This window comes from Eptatretus burgeri, chromosome 4 (genome assembly GCF_056783735.1).
Source record: "Eptatretus burgeri isolate ZD-2024b chromosome 4, Ebu_testis_v1, whole genome shotgun sequence".
NCBI lineage: Eukaryota > Metazoa > Chordata > Myxini > Myxiniformes > Myxinidae > Eptatretus > Eptatretus burgeri.
The window spans coordinates 34,320,481-34,339,731 of NC_140964.1; the positions used below are offsets into that span (position 1 = coordinate 34,320,481).

The 19,251-nt window shown below is 44.6% G+C and overlaps 2 protein-coding genes across 2 annotated transcripts in view; one reads left to right on the plus strand and one right to left on the minus strand.

Moving 5' to 3' along the window:
• The window catches only part of LOC147027776 (uncharacterized), a 55,108-nt gene extending 47,715 nt beyond the window's left edge, over positions 1-7,393 (minus strand). Inside the window, exon 1 of the mRNA XM_085877402.1 lies at positions 7,236-7,393. Within this exon, the coding sequence (XP_085733528.1) occupies positions 7,236-7,308 (73 nt within the window). The 5' untranslated portion in view covers positions 7,309-7,393. The remainder of the gene's footprint in view (positions 1-7,235) is intronic.
• A 140-nt stretch (positions 7,394-7,533) lies between these two features.
• The window catches only part of CCDC61 (coiled-coil domain containing 61), a 73,434-nt gene continuing 61,716 nt past the window's right edge, over positions 7,534-19,251 (plus strand). The window contains exon 1 of the mRNA XM_085877399.1: positions 7,534-7,914. The gene's annotated coding sequence lies outside the window, so the exon portion shown is untranslated. The remainder of the gene's footprint in view (positions 7,915-19,251) is intronic.

The window sequence follows — 19,251 nt, forward strand, 5'->3', positions numbered from 1 at the left end:
TGGTTCTGCGAAACTGTCACTCCCCAAGGCAGTGGCACACAACATATGGCAATTCCCGAGATAGTTATTTCATTAGTTTTCGTTACAGATCGTCCTTCCATTATGTCTAATGGGTCAATTGTGTTGTGTGGGCTTTTGTTAGGTTTTCCTTCCCCTTCTTTATTTATTTTGCTTACCTGCACACATGAGCCTTTCTTCAGGCAAGCTTGCAGACCATAGCAACAGGCAAACATTAACATACAATACATGTGCCCAAATCCATTCAGATCATGCGCCATAATCCAACAGAAATTACACCTCAGCCCTCACCATACTCGAACCCCAACGTGACAACAATTCACACACCAACAAGAAATATTCATTGTAATCGCCACACCACGAACCACCATGCCAAAACTCACAACGCTGACGATACCATCATTCAACCGTGGTCACCACTGATGACCACCACTACCTTTTGGGACCAACAGGGACGCGGGAGTGTGGCACGCCATTGCTTGCACTCAGGTCTGGACGTACGGACCTCTAACTTGGGACACGAGTCTGCGTGAGACCCTGTTCGATGTCACGTCAGTAGCCCTGATGCTCCGCTCAATTGTGACCTCCATTGCATGTTTGGCACACATTCATAGCCAGAGCGCGCGATCGAATGCCCCACGCCATGTTAGTCTCGGAGCTCAAGCACGTGGGAGGGTTCAGGGTGAATGAGGCTATTTTCCGCTGCCAGACCATCACATGGGCAGGGCCAACGATGTAGTAATTGTCTGCACACCAATGAGGGTGCTGGAAAACACCAACAGCTCATCCTGATGCACTTCTAAAACTCTGCCCCCACCAGGGGATTATAAAGTGCTGTACGTTACACACATCCGAACCTCGGTTCTCTCAGTTCTTTGGCTGCGCGTTTTGGGTTCTCTGGCTGGTGTCCATTCATTCTTGGATGTGCGTTGTGTCACTCTTGAGCTGCGGTTCCTTCTTTTTGTGGTCACGGTGCACTCCTGGTTGGTGGAGGGAATGGAGCGAGCAGAACGGAGCAGAGTGCAGAACGGGTAGAAGAGGCAGATGCCAGACTGGGCGCAGTATTACACAGTATCGCAATACACTGACAGACTTCCTTCTACTTCACTATTTGTCTACCTCCACACATGTTCTGTTCTTTATTCCTGTTTTGTCTTCTGTGGATGCAATAAAAGAGCATCAACGATTGTCCAGGGCTACAGATCCACATATTTTACATATTCCTCTCTGTATATCACCTGCCAATCATTACACCCCTCACCGCCAGGGCCGGATTAACCACTAGGCCCTTGAGGCCCGAGCCTTGGCCTACGAAAATTTCCGACGAGTTTTTTTTTTCAGTCTTAATTATGTGACTGGACATGTGCAGGAAGGCTGAACACACCGTGAGGGAAGGCGGCTGGCACGCTGCCAGACAGTGATCGTCGACAGCGAGCGTGGGAACCACGTGATCACATCACAATCAGCCAATCACAGGCGTCACCACAATCATCTGGCTGATGGGTGGAGGCACGTTCGCGCTGAGTATGAACATACTGGCACCCTCTTACTTTCCTGTGAGTTATCGAGCATCCTGATGCTTGCAGTTCTTCGTTTTGCTCCGATTTGTTGTTTTTTATTCTTGACTATGGCCGACGGATATATTCGGCACCACGAAAGTGGTACTTGCAAACGCGACAAAAAGAAGAGGCGTGAAACAGAAACAAAAAGACTGTCTGGATCCATGTTGAAATTTTTTTCACCTCACCAGAGTCGAGATGACCAAACGGAATGTGCGCATGCAGAGTCTTCTGATGTCAATGTCGAGGGATCAAGTAATCTCGCACTGCATCACGTTTCGAAAGCTGATGATACCAACACCGTCGCATCGAGCAACGAGAGAAGCATTGGAACAACTGCAGCCAGTGCTGCGGCTCGTAGTTTCAATCCCGATCCTGCTGAATGGACTCTTTCCGCAGAACTCGTGGATAATTTCATCCAGAATCCTCCCTGCTAAGATAGGAACGCAGATTTTTCGTGTACGGCCCGAGTGTATCCAGATAAAACACGGTATTTTCGGCGTGAACACTTTCAGCGGAAACTCACGAACGGGGAAACGGTGAACAGGGACTGGATGCTGTTTTCTCCATCAAACGGTAAACTTTACTGCAACGTGTGCAAACTCCTATGTCCCGACGGCGATGATCACGAAAGCCATCACAGTAATTTTCGAATCGGATTCAATGATTGGAAGAATGCCTCTGCCTGTCTGGCGTCGCTCGAGCGTGGGACTGCCCATATTCTCGCAATCAAAATGAAGGTGACAGGATTCACACATCATTTGAACAGCGGTACCTCCACGAGGAAGCTTACTGGATCATTGTCCTGAAGCGAATTGTCTCTGTTATATCGTTCCTCGCCGAAAGAGGGCTTCTGATCGGGGCACGACCGAGCAGCTGGGTTGTGCTAACAATGGAAACTATATTGATTGTCTTGAACTAGTCTCAAAATTCCATCCATTTCTCGCCCAGCATCTTGACGTGTGTGGGAACAAGGGAAAGGGAAGTGTATCGTACATGTCATCAACAATATGCGACGAGTTTGCCCTACGACTAGCCGAAAAAGTGAAATCTACCATCGTGTGAGAAATAAAAGATGCAAAATATTATGGTGTTTCCATCGATTCGACGCCAGACGTTTCGCATATCGATCAGTTGACGGTAATATTTCGATATGTGATGCAAGATGGTCGCGCCGTCGAAAGGTTTCTGCAGTACGTCGTCATTGAGCATCACGATGGTGAATATCTGTTTGGAAAATTGCAAGAGGTACTGGAAGCCAATGGGATTGATCTCGTGGATTGTCGAGGGCAGTCATACGACAATGCAAGCAACATGTCCGGTGTCTATTCAGGCGTACAAGCAAGAGTCTGTAAAATTAATCCATTGGCTCAGTGGGTACCATGTGCTGCGCACAGTTTGAATCTGGTAGGAGTCGCTGCCGCAGAGAGTTGCTTGGAAGTCGTCGAATACTTTGGACTTATTCAAGCCGTGTATACCTTTATGTCAGCATCTCCCCAAAGATGGGCCATTTTAAATGGCACTCGATGAACGTGCCATCCAACTCAAATGTTTGTCCGAGTCTAATACGAGGTGGTCAGCTCGCGTGGACGCTTGTAAAGCGTTTTCCGCAAGCTACAAGGACATAAAGAAGGCGCTAATGAAGATAGCCGAGCGCCCTAAAGACACTCCGTCAGTGAGACTGGAAGCCAAAGCATTGGCTGAGAAGATGGAACTGACCGAAACAGCAATCATGTTGCGCTGTCTGGTCTGATCTACTTGGCAACATTGATCGAGTAAACAGATGTCTCCAACAACCTGGAATAGATGTCGGAGTGGTGAAGCAGCATTATGATGCCCTCTATGGATACATAGAGTCGCTTTGAAATGATGAAAGATTTGATGCATTTCAGGACCGCGCCAAAAAGATGGTTGAGTCCATCCATCATTTACGCTGATGATAATCGTCGGGTCAAGAGGCGAAAGAAGGTCTTCGATGAAAATGACGAGGAGGAAGAAACCCCAAAATCTGGCAGGGAGAAGAGCAGAGTTGAGACGTACTTCTCCATACTCGATCGCCTTCTGACAGAAATCCAGAGGAGAAGAGAGAGAGCTATCAGAAAATCACGGATCTGTTTGGATTCATCCCCACTGCAAACGGCCTCGACCATGATACACTCTCTCGCAGAGCGGAGAAACTGGTTTCAGCGGACCCTGCTGACGTTGAAATGGACATAGTTCAGGAAATAGAACTTTGCTTGAAATACTCCAAGTTCATCGATGCATCGGACATGCTCAAGTACATTATTCATAACAATTCGACACAGACATTCCCCAATATTTTTGTTGCCCTCCGAATATATTGTTCGATGCTTGCTACGAGCTGCGAGGGTGAACGCTCCTTCAGCACACTAAAGCGCGTGAAAAATTGTCTTCGGTCGACCGTGGGGCAGGTGCATGTGTCCACGCTCGCTCTGCTTTGTGTTGAATCCGAGTTGATGAAGCAAATCGATTTCTCCGAAGTGATCGCGTCGTTTGCCAACCAAAAGGCACGAAAGAAGGTGTTTCAGCAGGGTGGAAATTGAATATACATACATTCCTCTGAATTTGTTTTCTGTATCGTTTGTTTCTCAATTCCGAAGCCGAATTGGATTTTACAGGCACTTGTATCTTTGAAAGTCGGACAAATCGCCATTTACCGCAGTCTGTTCCGATTAAATTTCATGTTCAAAATCGTCATTTTGGTCACTCTTGAATTTGGCCTATGAAATCTCAAGGGCCTTGGCCTACGAAGACCTTAATCCGGCCCTGCTCACCGCACCCACCTCCCCCCCCCCCTGCCAACCACGCACATTCGGACACTCAGTTTTCCTCCTCCTTCCCCTTCCTCAGAGACTGGGCTTACACAAGTCCATCATCCTTGCCTGGTGACCAAGAGGTTGAAACCACCTAGTACTTCTCTTATCTTTCTTTCTTTCTAATTTCCCTTGAGAGTGTTTCTGATTGCACCTGTCATGGTAGTGTAAATAAGATTGTGTAAGTTTTATCATGGTTTAGCTCTGCCCTGTGTCCTCTTTTGTATATAACTGAATTTTCTTTTGCCGCACTACACCCGTATTTGCTTTCCCTGCAGTATGAATATCACTTTCGTATTAAAACCTTTGCTTGTTTGTACACATACATTTCCTCACCCTTGCTGTAATAAACTTGCTTATGATTGTAAATATACCCGGCTAGTAGTCTTTTCCTCTATTGGTTGAGCATAGTCCGCATGTAGAGTTCGCCAGGAAGTTTTACCCCACGTGGTTTGCTCTTGTTAGGCAGCACACACTCACTGTATTGCTCAGCAGTAATCTGGGAGTGCATTGAGGGCATGAAACTCACTTGGTGCGGTCGTCCAAAGGTGAGGTTACCACCCGAAGTAATGACACCCTGCCAGGATTTGCAGTACCAATTGGCGTTTGTGGTTGCTTAACAACCTGCTGGAGCACAGAATTGTCTGTGCTCAGTGGCTTCAGGACCAGATATTCGGGAGGAACTCGAGTGCTTCCTCTCATGGCAAACCCTGGCCCAAAACAATATATAACCAGACTCGGTGGTGCAATGGTTGGAGTATCTGCTCTAAGTCTGGCCGGTCAGCAGTTTGAACCCTGGCTGAGTCATAAAAAGATTTTTGAAACGGTACATGCTTCTTCCTTGCTTGATGCTTAGCATTTCAAGGATACAGCATGGACAAACAATCATAGGTTGGCTCTCATCGTGCAGGCTTGATGGGCCGCATGGTCTCCTCTTGTGTTGAAGTTCCTTGTAAGGGAACTCGTATTAGTATTACCTACGCCATCTGCAATGGATGGAAGTTATGGCTTTTTACCAGTCTGGTTCTGTGCAGGATATCTCAAAAAGTTGTAGACGGATTCGAATGAAATTTGGTGGGCAGGTTGGGTGTGTGACAAAGATGAACTGTTTCGATTTTGGTGAAGATTGGATACAGATACTCGAGTTTAAATTTTTTTTTTTAGTGATTCTTCATCTTTGAGAGATATAGGGCGAAAAACGATATATAAACACGATATCTCAAAAAGTTATGGATGGATTTGGACGAAACTTGGGAGAGAGGTAGAGTGCTTGACAAGAACCAACTGATTTGATTTTGGGGAAGATCCGAATCCAGATTCTGATAAGAGAATTTTTTGATTTTTAAGTGATGGTTCACCATTGAGAGATGGGGGAAATACAATATATAGCACGATATCTCAAAACGTTATGGATGGATTATGAGAACGAGGTGGATGAGTTGGGTAGGTGACGACAACAAGGCAATTAGATAAACCGGTTAAGATCCAGCCTATCAGTGGGGTACAAAGCGTAAACTGTTCAGCCTGGCGGAGGTATGCGCTCTACCGAGTGCCGTCGTAGGTATATTCTGTGGTTATGATGAGCTAGGTGATGAAATTCATAATTGTAGTCTCACCAGATTATTTCTCATTATATCATTGATTACAGAATTACTCACCAGCAATTATATTGGAAATTATCGTCGGAATGCTTCTCACAGGTCACATTTCGATGGTAATTTCGTTCAGATTACCTTCTGAAGAACAGAGTATTGTTTTTGGAAGTCCAGAGAGAATAGAAAAACTTTAGAACAAATTAATCAATAAAATTCTCCCCCATATTGTCTGGGGGCAATTGGACAAGTTTCACAGTGAAAAATGATGCTGTTAATCTTGATTAAGATTTTTGACATTTTAAAATCGAAGAAAGTTTCTGCCACAATGAATTAGTCCAGTATATCAAAATAGCCATCGTACCATGAGACAATGCTTTGACATATATTGCAAGTTGGACTTCATAGTGCTGTCTTTTTTTTTCTTTTATATTTTGAGTTAATGAATTTTTAATTGCAGACTTTGGCCTTACTGATCCCTCTAGTCTCATATTTATACCTGTGTGTGTCGCAGAGCCTGGAGTTCATAAACTATTCTTTAGTGCAGGAAATGCACCAAACGGACCTGCCCATCCGGCTTGGATATGCCTGTGCCAAACAAGGATCTGACGCTTGTGTTTTTTAACAGTGATGAGCAGCTTATGGAGGAGCTTGTGCGGACTGTATACAAAATGAATGCCAAAAAATAATATTCCTAAATTAATTTTCAGGCCATTCGTTGATGCGGTCATACAATACATACAGTATATGGGATTGAATACTTTTCTGTGAGTTCCAAGGAGGTTCGTATACATTGGGTAAACGTGCGGAAGATGGGATTCGAAGCTGTGGTCCTTGCATCATGAGCCAAGGGTTCACATGAGAACACCAAATTTGGATGAACCAAATTTTCCTTGACCACATCATGCATGACCCTCTCTCTTTGTCAACTCAAGGGTGTTGCACCAAGCCTTATGGAGAATAATTATATTTGATGCAATTTGTGTGAATGTTTCATCTTTCATCGAGTCAATTACCTTTTGCATTCCATTTGAAACTTTCCCTATGACGTCACGCACGCGGTGTGACATCAGAAATCAATGAAAGAATATGCAATACGGTGTATACGAGTTAAGTTTCACCTTTGACGGTGTAACAAAGCGTCTTGATGATCTGAAGCAGCTGTGACAATTATATTTTTGTTAATTCTAATTATATTATGACGTCGTCAAGACTCCTCCGTTGGTACTCACCGAAGTACAGCAGATAAATGAGTACGTTCGTGCTGCTAGATGCACCGCGCGCTCTCATTGACGACCTCGACATTCCGCACAGCTCGAATTTCCGAACCGTCCTGTGCTCTGAACTCCTTTCACTCTCTCTCTCTCCCTCTCTCGAGTCCTCTATAAAGCGAGAATATTCACGTCACCTCTGGTGGCCAGGAGGTAACGGCCCTCCTCCCCCTTGCACCCAGTGGACTCTCCATGGCGCCCCATCCATGACCCCACGTTCTCTTTCCAAGTATTTGCTCGACTATCAACCCCACAGGTAGGAATTTTGATTGTACCTGGAATGATTGGACCTTGCATATGGTCGAAATGTACCAATTGATGTCGTTTTAAACCCGTGAATCGATTCAAACAACTGAGCAACGTGATATTGTCCACACCAGGATGAAGGTATGTCATTGATGGAAATTTATTGATAACCTCCTGGTCGTTTATGACATATTTTTGTATTTCATCCCATGTTAAGTGTTTTTGTTTTTTTTTTTCCTTTGTTTTTCTTTGCCACAAGTCCAGAAAGTTATGGACCGCCTTAACTGACATTTGTCCACCCCTGCCTGACAAGGAAATGCAGGGAAATCTCGACACAGGATGAAGCCATTATCAGCCCATCATACCAGTACCACATCCTGATCCACCCTGAGAGGTACATCATGGAGAGGACGCAACAATCACAACAAAATTTGATTTTTTTTTTTAAAGGGAGGGCAGTTAGCTGGGGGTTGTATAAAGACAGACGACATTAAATACGCTTGATGACACCCTTAACTCAGGCCATGTCAGGTATGGGAGTATGCACCAGAGCAGCGCATCGCTGCGTCCACTTTCCTCCGGTACTCCAGGGGCCTCCATCTGGCCATCTCCCAGGCAGATGCTTGGCCCATCCCCATCTCCTCCAGATGCCTGGCCCATCCCCATCTCCTCCAGATGCTTGGCCCATCCCCATCTCCTCCAGATGCCTGGCCCATCCCCATCTCCTCCAGATGCTTGGCCCATCCCCATCTCCTCCAGATGCTTGGCCCATCCCCATCTCCTCCAGAAGCCTGGCCCATCCCCATCTCCTCCAGATGCCTGGCCCATCCCCATCTCCATTTGCCTTAACTCAGGGAATCAATATCTCGATGGTACCTCGACGATTGACAGTGCAACATGCTTACTTACAGTATGCAGGACTCAGATCACTTAATTCATTTACGATCGACTTCTTTTTCTGCATTGTTCCTCTTCTTCTTTTTAGGGGTTTAATGGCGTTTTCAGAGCCATGAGGCTCTTTCTATGCCATGCACTAGAACTTGGACCTGTTACCCAAGGGTCCGTTTGGTTTCCCTATAATTTCATAGGGATTTCCCACTCTCTTTTAAGAATCTCAGCACAGCTTCACAGAGTCAGGGGTGCTTCTGGTTCAACAAACTTATAAATTCCAGCAGACCCGACACTTCAAACCCCATCTGTGAAATATTCTGAAAAAGTTGCCTTCTGGATCCCTTGTATAGCAGGCATTTTAAGAGGAGGTGGGTCAGGTCTTCACGATCCCTGCAATGTGCACAGTTACCAGTCAGGTGACATCCTATTCTCGAGGTAGGTGTCCGAGTTAAGGCGACAGTGTCCGAGTCTCAACCTACAGAGAGCTACCTGATCTCTCTGGGCAAGCCTGGCAAGCTTAACTGGAGGTGCCACACCCGGATGCACCTTGCAACAAATTCTTCCCTTCGTACTGGTGTTCCCTCTAAAATTGCCATTTTTCCCCAATCAGGTCCTTTACTAAAGTAACAATTTCGGAGAGACCAATACAGATTTGACTAACATTTAAGGGCTTGCTTCGCTGCATGGTCAGAGGCGTCATTCCCACCGATCCCCACATGGGTGGGTATCCAGCACAGGTTGGCCACTTCACCCCTCCAATTCGCAGTGTTAACTAAATGGAGAACTTCAAGAACAAGGTCATATCTGTCACCATCCCGTGGGGATTCCCATGCCTCTAATGCAGCAAGTGAATCTTAGAGGATGACCACACTGCGAGGGCTAAATTCAATGATCCGTTCAAGGAATAGAACTACAGCAAATAGTTTAGTGGAGAAAACCGAGAGATGGTTACAAACCCGGACTGATCAAACCATCCTGAGGTCCGGAATGCACACTGCGGCAGCTGTTCTCCCAATTGCAGGGTCTTTCGACACGTCCGTATAAACATGCAAGGATTGACTCCAATTTGAGTGAAAAATTGAATTGCAACATTGCCACAGGATTAGCCCAGTCAGTTCTTCCCCAGAGATCCAGGTGGAGACGGGGGTTTCAAGGGTCCAAGGAGGCCAATTTGCTACTTTATGGAAGGGGTTTACAGGAAGGGAATCCAGCCCCATGTCCTAAGCGACCTTCTTCCATGCTCGTCCTCAAGGAGGCAAAGTGATGTTCTTGCCAAGCTTTTGGTATTCCCAACAGTCATCAAACAAGTCTTTACCAAGGTGGTTATCCCCAGACGAGATGGTTTCAGCCCAATATTTCATTCTGAAGATTTCCCAACACAGAAACAAGGGCATTTCCCCCCCCGCTTCCTCCAGGAGAGCTGACACTGAAGAGTTTATTTTAAAAACCCCAAACAGACATGGAGCACTTTTTTCTGAATAGTCTCCAGTTCTTTTTTTTTTGTGATTGCTTATCGACATATCCCCAAAGGCCTGACAACCATAATCAAGATGACAGCAGATCAAGGCTTTATTTTTAAGGAAGAGACTTTCCTGATGTGCTCCCCAATCAGGACCAGAGAGGTAATGTAATAAATTTAAACCTTTAACACATTTCCCAGTCAACTTTTTTTTTATATGGGATGTCCACGTTAATCCCTTATCAAAAATGATTCCAAGAAAGGACAGTTCAGCCGTCGCCGAAAGGGAAATGCAATTCACTATCATTGGCATGCCCCCAATACTTTTTTTTCCAGGAGAAAATTATGAATTTTGATTCATCATCAGACAGCTGAAACCCCCACTCTTGGGCCCATTGTTCCACTACCATTCTGAAGTTTTTTCCCCGCAAGGGCCAAATTCTTACACCGAATCCACATAGCAATGTCGTGAGCAAACAGAGCGATCTTGCTGTGGAGTCTGGGATGGCACACATTATTGACCATGATATTGAAGAGAGTTGGACTTGGGCTGCTACCTTGAGGAATCCCCTTATCCATCTCAAACACTGAGGAGAGAGTCAGACCAACTCTCACCTGTAAGGTTTGATTATATAACAAGTCCCTAATCCACCATAACATTCTTCCATTAATCCCGAGGTTATGTAACTTATAGAGAAGGTGCTCTTTCCACACGGAGTCATACGCCTTGTGAATATCAAGGAACACCACCATTAGCAACTCCTGACTATTTAGAGATTTTCTGGCCTCTGGCCAGAGAAGTGATATGGTCAACAGTGGACCGTCCCTTTCGAAATCCACACTGAAATTTATACAGGAGTTTTTTTTTTTTATAGGAAGTAGACCAAATGATTATTTACCATCCTCTCCATTAACTTACAAACAACCGAGGTGAGGGAAGTCAGACGATATTAGGATGGGACTGTACCGTCTTTCCCATCTTTAATGATCGGATTACAATTAAGTGTTTCCAGTCCCTGGGGAGTTTCCCTAAAACCAACTTATTAAATAGTGGAAGGAACACTCTCAACACCCTGTCTTCCAAGTGCTTAACCATGAGGTAGATTAACTCATCAGGACCTGGGGCACTATTCTTAACTATCTCAATGACCTGCTTCAGTTCCCACAGAGTGAAATCCAGATTGAGGAGAGTTTAGAGGTCGACTATCATTGATGATGTTTTTGTGTTGTTCTGCAAATTGGAGCTTGTGGGCTTTAAACTCATTATCCATGTGAGCGTCACCAAAATCCCAGAGAAAAGATGACCCAGGGCTTCAGCCTTGTCTGAATTGAAAAAAAGTTTTGTTCTGGAAGGAAAACAGGAAAACTCATGGTCAGGTAAACATGGATAAACTCAATTGGAACTAGAACTACATTCTTGATGGCCCACCATCGCATATTCCCGCACGCACTGCTTTGTCCCATTAAGGTGAAATTTTATCTTGCGAAATGGATTGATTATTCTTTTCTATTTGATGTGCTTTATGACCAAAGATGTACTATGTTTACTAAATCAGAAGTCATTGCAAGCATGTCAACATTTTATGAAACATTAATTGAACACTGTCCAGCAATATAGAACTGTGCATCAATTTAATCATAGGAATGAACTGTGTATAATATTAATTATTAACTATTTATAATTATTCATAATCAATTCGATAAATACAGTAAAACCTGTGACTGTTTGTCACTCATGGGGGCCACAGAAGTACCGTATTTTCACGACCAAAAGGCGCACCGTGCCAAAAGGCGCAGTCTCAGTTGTGTGTGCCGTTCCTGTATTTGACACACACATAAGGCGCTCCTCACGATAGGGCGCGGGTTTTATATGAATATCCTCTACTACGTACGTCCGCCGTACAACAACACACTCACACAAGCACACAAGCAGTAGGAGCGGAAGTTTTCCATCATTTCTTGATAATCCGCCGGACGTTGCTGCGCTATCGTAGTCCTGGTCCGGATGGAAAAATGGCACCGTTTCATGAAGCGAAAGCACCAAGACGGACCTCCGTGGAAATGTTCGATTTTCATTTCCTCCGCTATCGATACTGCCTTCAGTCGGATCGTGACCGTCGAAACGCTCCTCCCACTTGCTCTTTGCTCAACGATCCACTGCTCAAGTCTTTCCTCCAACTCTGGCCACCTCGCCTTGTTTCCACGGAAACTCAGCTGCGTCTTCTTCACCTGTCGCAGCTCGTTTTCCAGCTTCCTCCACTTTCGAACCATCGACTCGTTGATCTGGAAATTCCTCGCCGCGGCTCGATTCCCATGTTCCTCCGCATAGCTGATCGCCTTCAGTTTAAACTGAGCTTCATAAGCGTGTCTCTTTGCCATTTTCGGGGTTGTTAAAACAGCAATGTTCTGCATACCGCACATACCTGTTCTTTTATACATAAGCCACGCCCACATTTACCCCCAGTTCTAATGTTCACAAATACGTCCGCCTTACAATGACGACACACAAAGGGCGCACTGCACTATAGGGCGCGTCGCAAAATCTAAGACGTTTATATGCGCCTTATAGTCGTGAAAATACGGTAAGTTCTTTATAAAAGAATTTACCATGTACAACGGTAAATAAACTTTAAAAAAAATCAGCCCCCATGACCCCATTCCCTCTGGCCCGGCCCCTTGAGGTCATATTAAAAATCCGACAGTGTTGTGCACTTCCCCATACATATATCTACTATGTCCCAAAGTTTCAAGTTCCTATTTCAAACGGTGTAGGAGGAGTTACAGGGTAAGATAGACGGACGGACGGCGGAGACAATCACAATATTCCCGCTTTTCTTTGAAAGCGCTGGAATAATAAGTCAGAGATGGTATCATCACATCTCACAGCACTCTCAGTATCAGAGTATAATTCAGACATCAGATCGATCCGTTTTGGTGGCACCCCATGAAGACCAAGAATCCTCCAGAGGACATCCCGATTCACTGAATCGAACGCTTTACAGAGATCAACATAGGCTGCAAGCAGCCCCTGCCGAAACTCTCATCTGCGTTCAGTGAGGACCCGAAGGGCAAGGATACGGTCAATCGTTGACCTCTTTGGTGTAAAGCCTGAGTGCTCTGGGCACTGATGCTCAAGAAGATGGTGGCGAACCCTATCAAGAATTATCCGAGCAAAGACCTTGCCGGGCACTGAGAGTAGAATCACCCCTCGGTAGTTGTTGCAGTCCTGGCGATCACCCTTCCTTTTCCAGAGAGGCACAAGGCCCCTCTTCCAGAGAGGGACAAGTTGGGATGATGCCCATGTTCCAGGCAGAGCACAGAACTGCATGCAATAACACGAGTACAGTATTTCCACATTTCCACCAGCCTTGAGAAGTTCAGCATGGATACCACAGAGCCCAGGAGCTTCACCACATTTCAACCAGTTCACCACAGTCTGTGTTTCCACAAACTCACAGATTATGTCTCACGCAGTGAAACCGCATAATCCGCAAAGAACAACCGTCTGCCTGACACCCAGACAATTGCGCCAATGCAAACCAATCAACTAGCAGGCATGTGGTGCGATTGACAGGTAAATCGAAATATGTGGAGTGTGATGAGCACTCCCCAATCTTCAATGGACATCAAGTCCTACACCAAAGCGTCGCCTCCAATCCGTGATGCTTTGGTGTTGGACTTTATGTCCATTGGAGATCGTACAAGTGTCCATTTATAAATAATATATATATATATATATATATATATATATATTGTTGTGGGGCCGGGTCTCGGCAGCAAGCACGACCGCTAGATGGAGCAGTAGAGTCCGCTCCACCGAACACTCAGAATTTAGGTCGTACCTTTCAGATAAATCCGAAAGTACGGATCCCTTACAGGACCATGAATCGCCAATAATTTGACCGCGTGGAGTAGGGTTAATTGCCAACTTCAATATACCTAAGTATCCACGCGGCAAAGCTACCGGGGAATTCACACCCTTGGCAAGCCTCAAGCGGAACAAGCCGTTATCGTGCTCTAACCGTGCGTAACTTTGCGGATGGTTACCGAGGCTCGTCGGTCCAAATGTACAACTACGGCAACGCCCTTCCTAATTCCCGTTCGCAGCGCGGCAAACCAATGATAGGACAAGGACGAGCTGGGACATTCACAAGAGGGGAATTTATTTACAACTAGCCAAACTCGCGCTCTGCGCAAAGTTTCTAAAGTGAGGGTTCGTTAGGACGTCAATATATCCAGTGTTCACAATGTGATTTATCGAATTTCTTAATATACAATGTTTCTTGTTACATTTTTTGTGTCAAATGCACCTTCTGAGGTAGTCAGCATGTGCAGAAGAGGGTTTTACATTGCAGACGCTGTTTTCTCGGATTGGCATTGCGCTTCTCAGCGGTGACGGTCTGTCGATGACAGACGTAATGACGTCAGCAAATGACCGATGAAGTCATGACGTCATTATGCCTCTCTGCGGTGACGTCACATGTCGCCATGCAAACTAATGTAAAAATTAGAAAATCGCCAAAAATTCCCAAACCTGCTCGTCTGGCACGATCGCACATAGCCCATGCTCTTCATTAGACCACAGACCACCCGCATGCCGAAAGTGGCGACAATCCGTCCGGCAGTTTCGGAGGAGAAACGTCAAATTACGCGCAGACGTTAACTGAAATAATATATAGGATAGGGGGAAGGGAACACACAAAGAGCAGAGTTATCCGAATAAGCAAGGCAAATAATGTACAACAAAAATCACTTAACAATTCTATTTGGACAAGACAGGCCCGCACACAGACACGCACACCCAAAAAGAAAATGGACCCACCGGGTCTTTATTTGGCTCTCCAGCCGAGGATGATAGTTCGGCTGGGAGTGAGAATGGCTGGCTACCTGGCCGCGAGCACGCGGCTGGTCATCCACCTCTTCCGGGAGCTCCGGTCGCCAAAAGCATGGACCAGGGGAGCCGAACCCAGGAGGCGAGACGAGGTGATCTCCCTTAATGAAATGGTTGACCGCTCGCTGTAATGTGCCAGACGAGACACCTCCGAAGCGCAGGATGCAGTCTGCCGCAAACCCAGGCAGACGCGCTTCGAGACACACGGGACGCAATCTCCCCACACTGGTCCCGACAACCACTCTTCACGCTCTTCCCGATCACCACTCTTCACGCTCGTCCCGCCAACCACTCTTTTAGGAGGGAGCCGCTTCTTCTCCTGGCCAATCGCCTCCTGATTGGTCGGACCCATCACGCGATTCCCTGGCCGTCTCCCATTGGACAGGCCCACAATAGGCGGGGCAACTCCCACGCTTCTGGGTGGAGTCCCGATCGGAGGCGTTTGTAGCTCCGCCTACCTCCTCACCTCCGATCACGTGCGTAATGGTGATGGTGTTGAGTGGGAGATGGCGCGGGTGAGACGCCCGCTCCTTACCGATTGGCCAAAAAGGGACGCCATGCCTACGTTAAACTCCGCCCACGCACACTCGCCGGCGAGCACACGAAGAATGCCGCAAGCAGAGTGTTGTTGTTGTGAAAGCGAAGTGATGTAAAAATCCTAACTGTAAAATAACTCCGCAACGCACGTACAATTAATTCCCATTAGACTAGGGATGGGACCCTAACTAGAAACATGTACTTACCGATATAACTGAACTATAGGACCTGGTTGTTGTGTGCAGTAAGCTTCCAAATTCGTTACAATATATATATATATATATATATATATATATATATATATATATATATATATATATATATATATATATATATATATATATATATATATGCATTCTTAAAGTCCATGAAATAATTTAAATTGATAGATTAACTTCAACTTTTCCCATCACTGAGGATGGGTACTTTTGCTTGTTTGTAGATAAATGATTGGTTGGGGTGAGATTCAGGGACAATCTTGCTAGTGGATAATATGACTGCATTTTCAAATGGAACGAGCATTTGTAATAAAGGACGCCTTGTGGTCTATACTGGAATACCGTAGTGGCAATGCAATTTCGACTACTCACAAAAACGTTTCGTGTCTGTTGGAGATAGTAATTACTGTTCTACTGCTGTCAACGATTGTGATACCACTAATGACAGTTACATTAGTCATCAATTCTTTAAATTTGCTTCAAATCCATTGGCCTACTTTAGAAAGCACTTACTCCATGTATATTAATAATGCAGAAAATTTTAAACAGAAAAAAAAGGTTGATAAGCTTTTCAAACCCTCCCTCATTCACCAGTATTTCATGGCTTTTAAATTTTTCAAATTCTGCCCATTGTGAGTTTCTCAGATTCTTTAAAATGATCCACATGTATTTGTATGCGTTGTCCGAAACAAATGTCATTGCTGGTTGATTTTAATCTCTTTCACAGAGCAGTTCAACATGGATATATTTATTTATTTTTGCATATTAATTTTTATTCCAATCGTTTGGCTCTCTAAATTGAGCTCTCACATCATGATTTTCTTTTCTTTCTTTACAGTACCGAGGTTAATGGAAGAGCAAGATAGATTTGATGATGGGATGGATATGAAGGGAAGGAACAAACAGGATAAAAGGGAATAGGGGAGGAAACACTGAAATTTCCGATGGAACGACAATAAATAGTGGTGCATTGCTTGCTTGAAGTTGTGGAAGGAAGAGTGAGACAGAACATCCACTGAAAGGTGGTTCCATAAACTGAAGCAGTGAGGAATAGAAGAGTTGAGTTGTGCAGTCAGCCTGGATTTTGGAAATTTAAATCAGGAGGGGGTGACTGAAGGAATGCATGCATCATTGAGTAGATATGGAGGGTCAAATGAAAGAAATAGTGCAGAAGAGGCAGTTTAAAAATAAATAGAAAGGACCACTGAGCTGCCTACAATGTGAAAACAACAGACCTTGTAGTTCAGCCTAATTACCAGAGATTTCACATAATCCACGAGACAGATGTGATGGTGTGGCGCCTGTCTATATCATAGAGCAATATTCCATTCAGCTACAGCCAAAGACTTTATAGAGTGTGAATAGCTCTGATCTTCCAAGGAAAGACAGATCGATGGAGGATGCCCACTCTGCGGCTAACTTGCGAGGCCAGCATTACTAAGTGGTTGGTTCGAGTAAGGTCAGGGTGCATGGTGAGGCCTAGAAGTTCAAGAGACAACCTTTTCAGTGGATGACCAAGGAAATAGATAGATAGGGGTTGATTTGATGATCATCTGGAGCAATATAGGGTGAGATTGGACATGTTCCATTTGTCATTTCCAGATCAGCATAGATATGTGCAGCTCCTGTCTACATAGCAGATGGATGGGGTCCTGTATGACACGATGTGGATGGAGTCTGGAAAAAGGAAGAGAGGGTTTTTCCAGAGCATCAGAGTGATGAATCATATAGATAAGGATCAAGACTGGACCCAAAACACTGCCTTAGGGTACTCCAGCCTCCACTGTGGGAGAGGGGTGGGGAAGAGGGTTCTTTTCATTGCAACATGTTGACTGCTTCAATGAAGGAAATTAGAAATCGAGGAATGAAGGCAGCCTTCTATGCCACAAGCTCAGAACTTGGCAAACAAAGCAGGATGCCAGACTGTCGAATGCCAGAGATGATACTGACCACTTGTTTGAGACTGAGGGTCTCCAACCATGCCGAGAGAGGAGCAGAAGTAAGTGCAGAGTTGAGTGATGGGGATGAAATCCATACTGATGATCAGAGATCTTACTGTTTGAGAACAGGAAAAATGACATCAGAAGCAATGATGAATTCCTTGACTTTGCTTGTAATAGTCAGTGGGTTCTCCAATCCATAGTTGGGATGGCCTGTATTTGCACCCTTCTTATGGACAGAAGTGATGTTTGCCCACTTACATGCAGAGAGAAGGGGACCAAAGGAAAATGATAGACTGAATAAGGTAGATAGAGGGGGAAGCAATAACAGCAGAGATTAAAACAATGTAATCAACAAACTAACTATAGGTGGTTTTTGTCTTTCTCCATCAACATTTATTCCTCGATGTTTACAATTCAGCAAAGGAAGTTGATATATATATATTAGTGATACCCGTGCACATGCACGGGATAGCAGTACAACATAGCTGGTAGCAGACGGCAGACCGTACATGGGGAATGACAAAAATGCGCATTGTGCAAAATGCAAGTGGTACTATGGAACGCCAAGACTTCCTAAACATTGTCGGCATGTCTGCTAAGTGCCACAGTAATTTCATAGGGATCGTGTGACTGTGAGCCGAGTTTTTAGTGTGCAAGCTTGGTATTATATATATATATATATATATATATATATATATATATATATATATATATATATATATATATATATATATATATATATCCATCTCATCTTCCTTTTTGTGGCTCAGGACGAGCTCAGGGTTCTTCCACGTTACAACAATTTCTCCATCTTCTCAACATTTTGTTAAACAGTTTTGTCACTGTATTGCACAGCAGTTGACCACAATCTTTTATCCCCACTTTTTGAAAAATAACTGGGGGATATTGTAATCAGCTCCATCCGTCACACTATCTCCTCCTACACGGTTGGGCAGAAATTCATCAAACTTGGTAGTTATGATCACCACATGGCACGAAGGTGCGAGAGCAGTATCACTTTGTCTCCTCCCCTGAGGCAGGGTAAAAAGGTTAATTCCCCCCAAAAAATGCAATTACGGGCACATTTTTGTCAATTAAACTTTATACAGTCGTACCCTGAATTTCGCATTTCTACTACTTGTGGTTCATTAAAATGTGGCCTGCTTCTTCATTCGCGGCCCTGTGCTTCGTGTATTCGCAGTTTTTCACGGGATTTTTGATTTTTCCCTTATGAATCATGAACCGCCAAGAACCTATCCCCCTTTTTCCCATTGAAAAAAATGCCCTGACATTCGCGACATTTTTCAGGAACGTATACCCCGCGAATGTCAGGATCCGATTGTATATGCAATCAACATTGGGGGACGCATGAAATATGTAACGATTTTTTTTTTGATTTGAGCCCCAGTTCATAGCCCAATAGGTATGGACTTGGGGTCACAGGGGCCAAAGCAGGAAAAACAAGAGGGGGAGCACTCGGTAGAGTGCAAAACCTCCGCCGCCAATACTGCTGGGTCACTTAAGTGAACCTGATATCCTATTCATTGTAGGTCAAAACGGATCAGACTCTACTGAACCACGATTGAATAAACTAAACTAGATCGACACGCATGTAGAAATGCCAAAAAAATAATAATAATAAAAAATAAAAAAAAAAATCGAAATTTTTTTTGAAAAAAAAAGGTGCAAAATTTGTTTTTTTTTCTATAACAATTTTTTTTGGGGGGGGGTTGGAAATCACTTAAAACATGTAGAAATGCAAAAAAAATTCAAATATTTTTCAAATAAAATC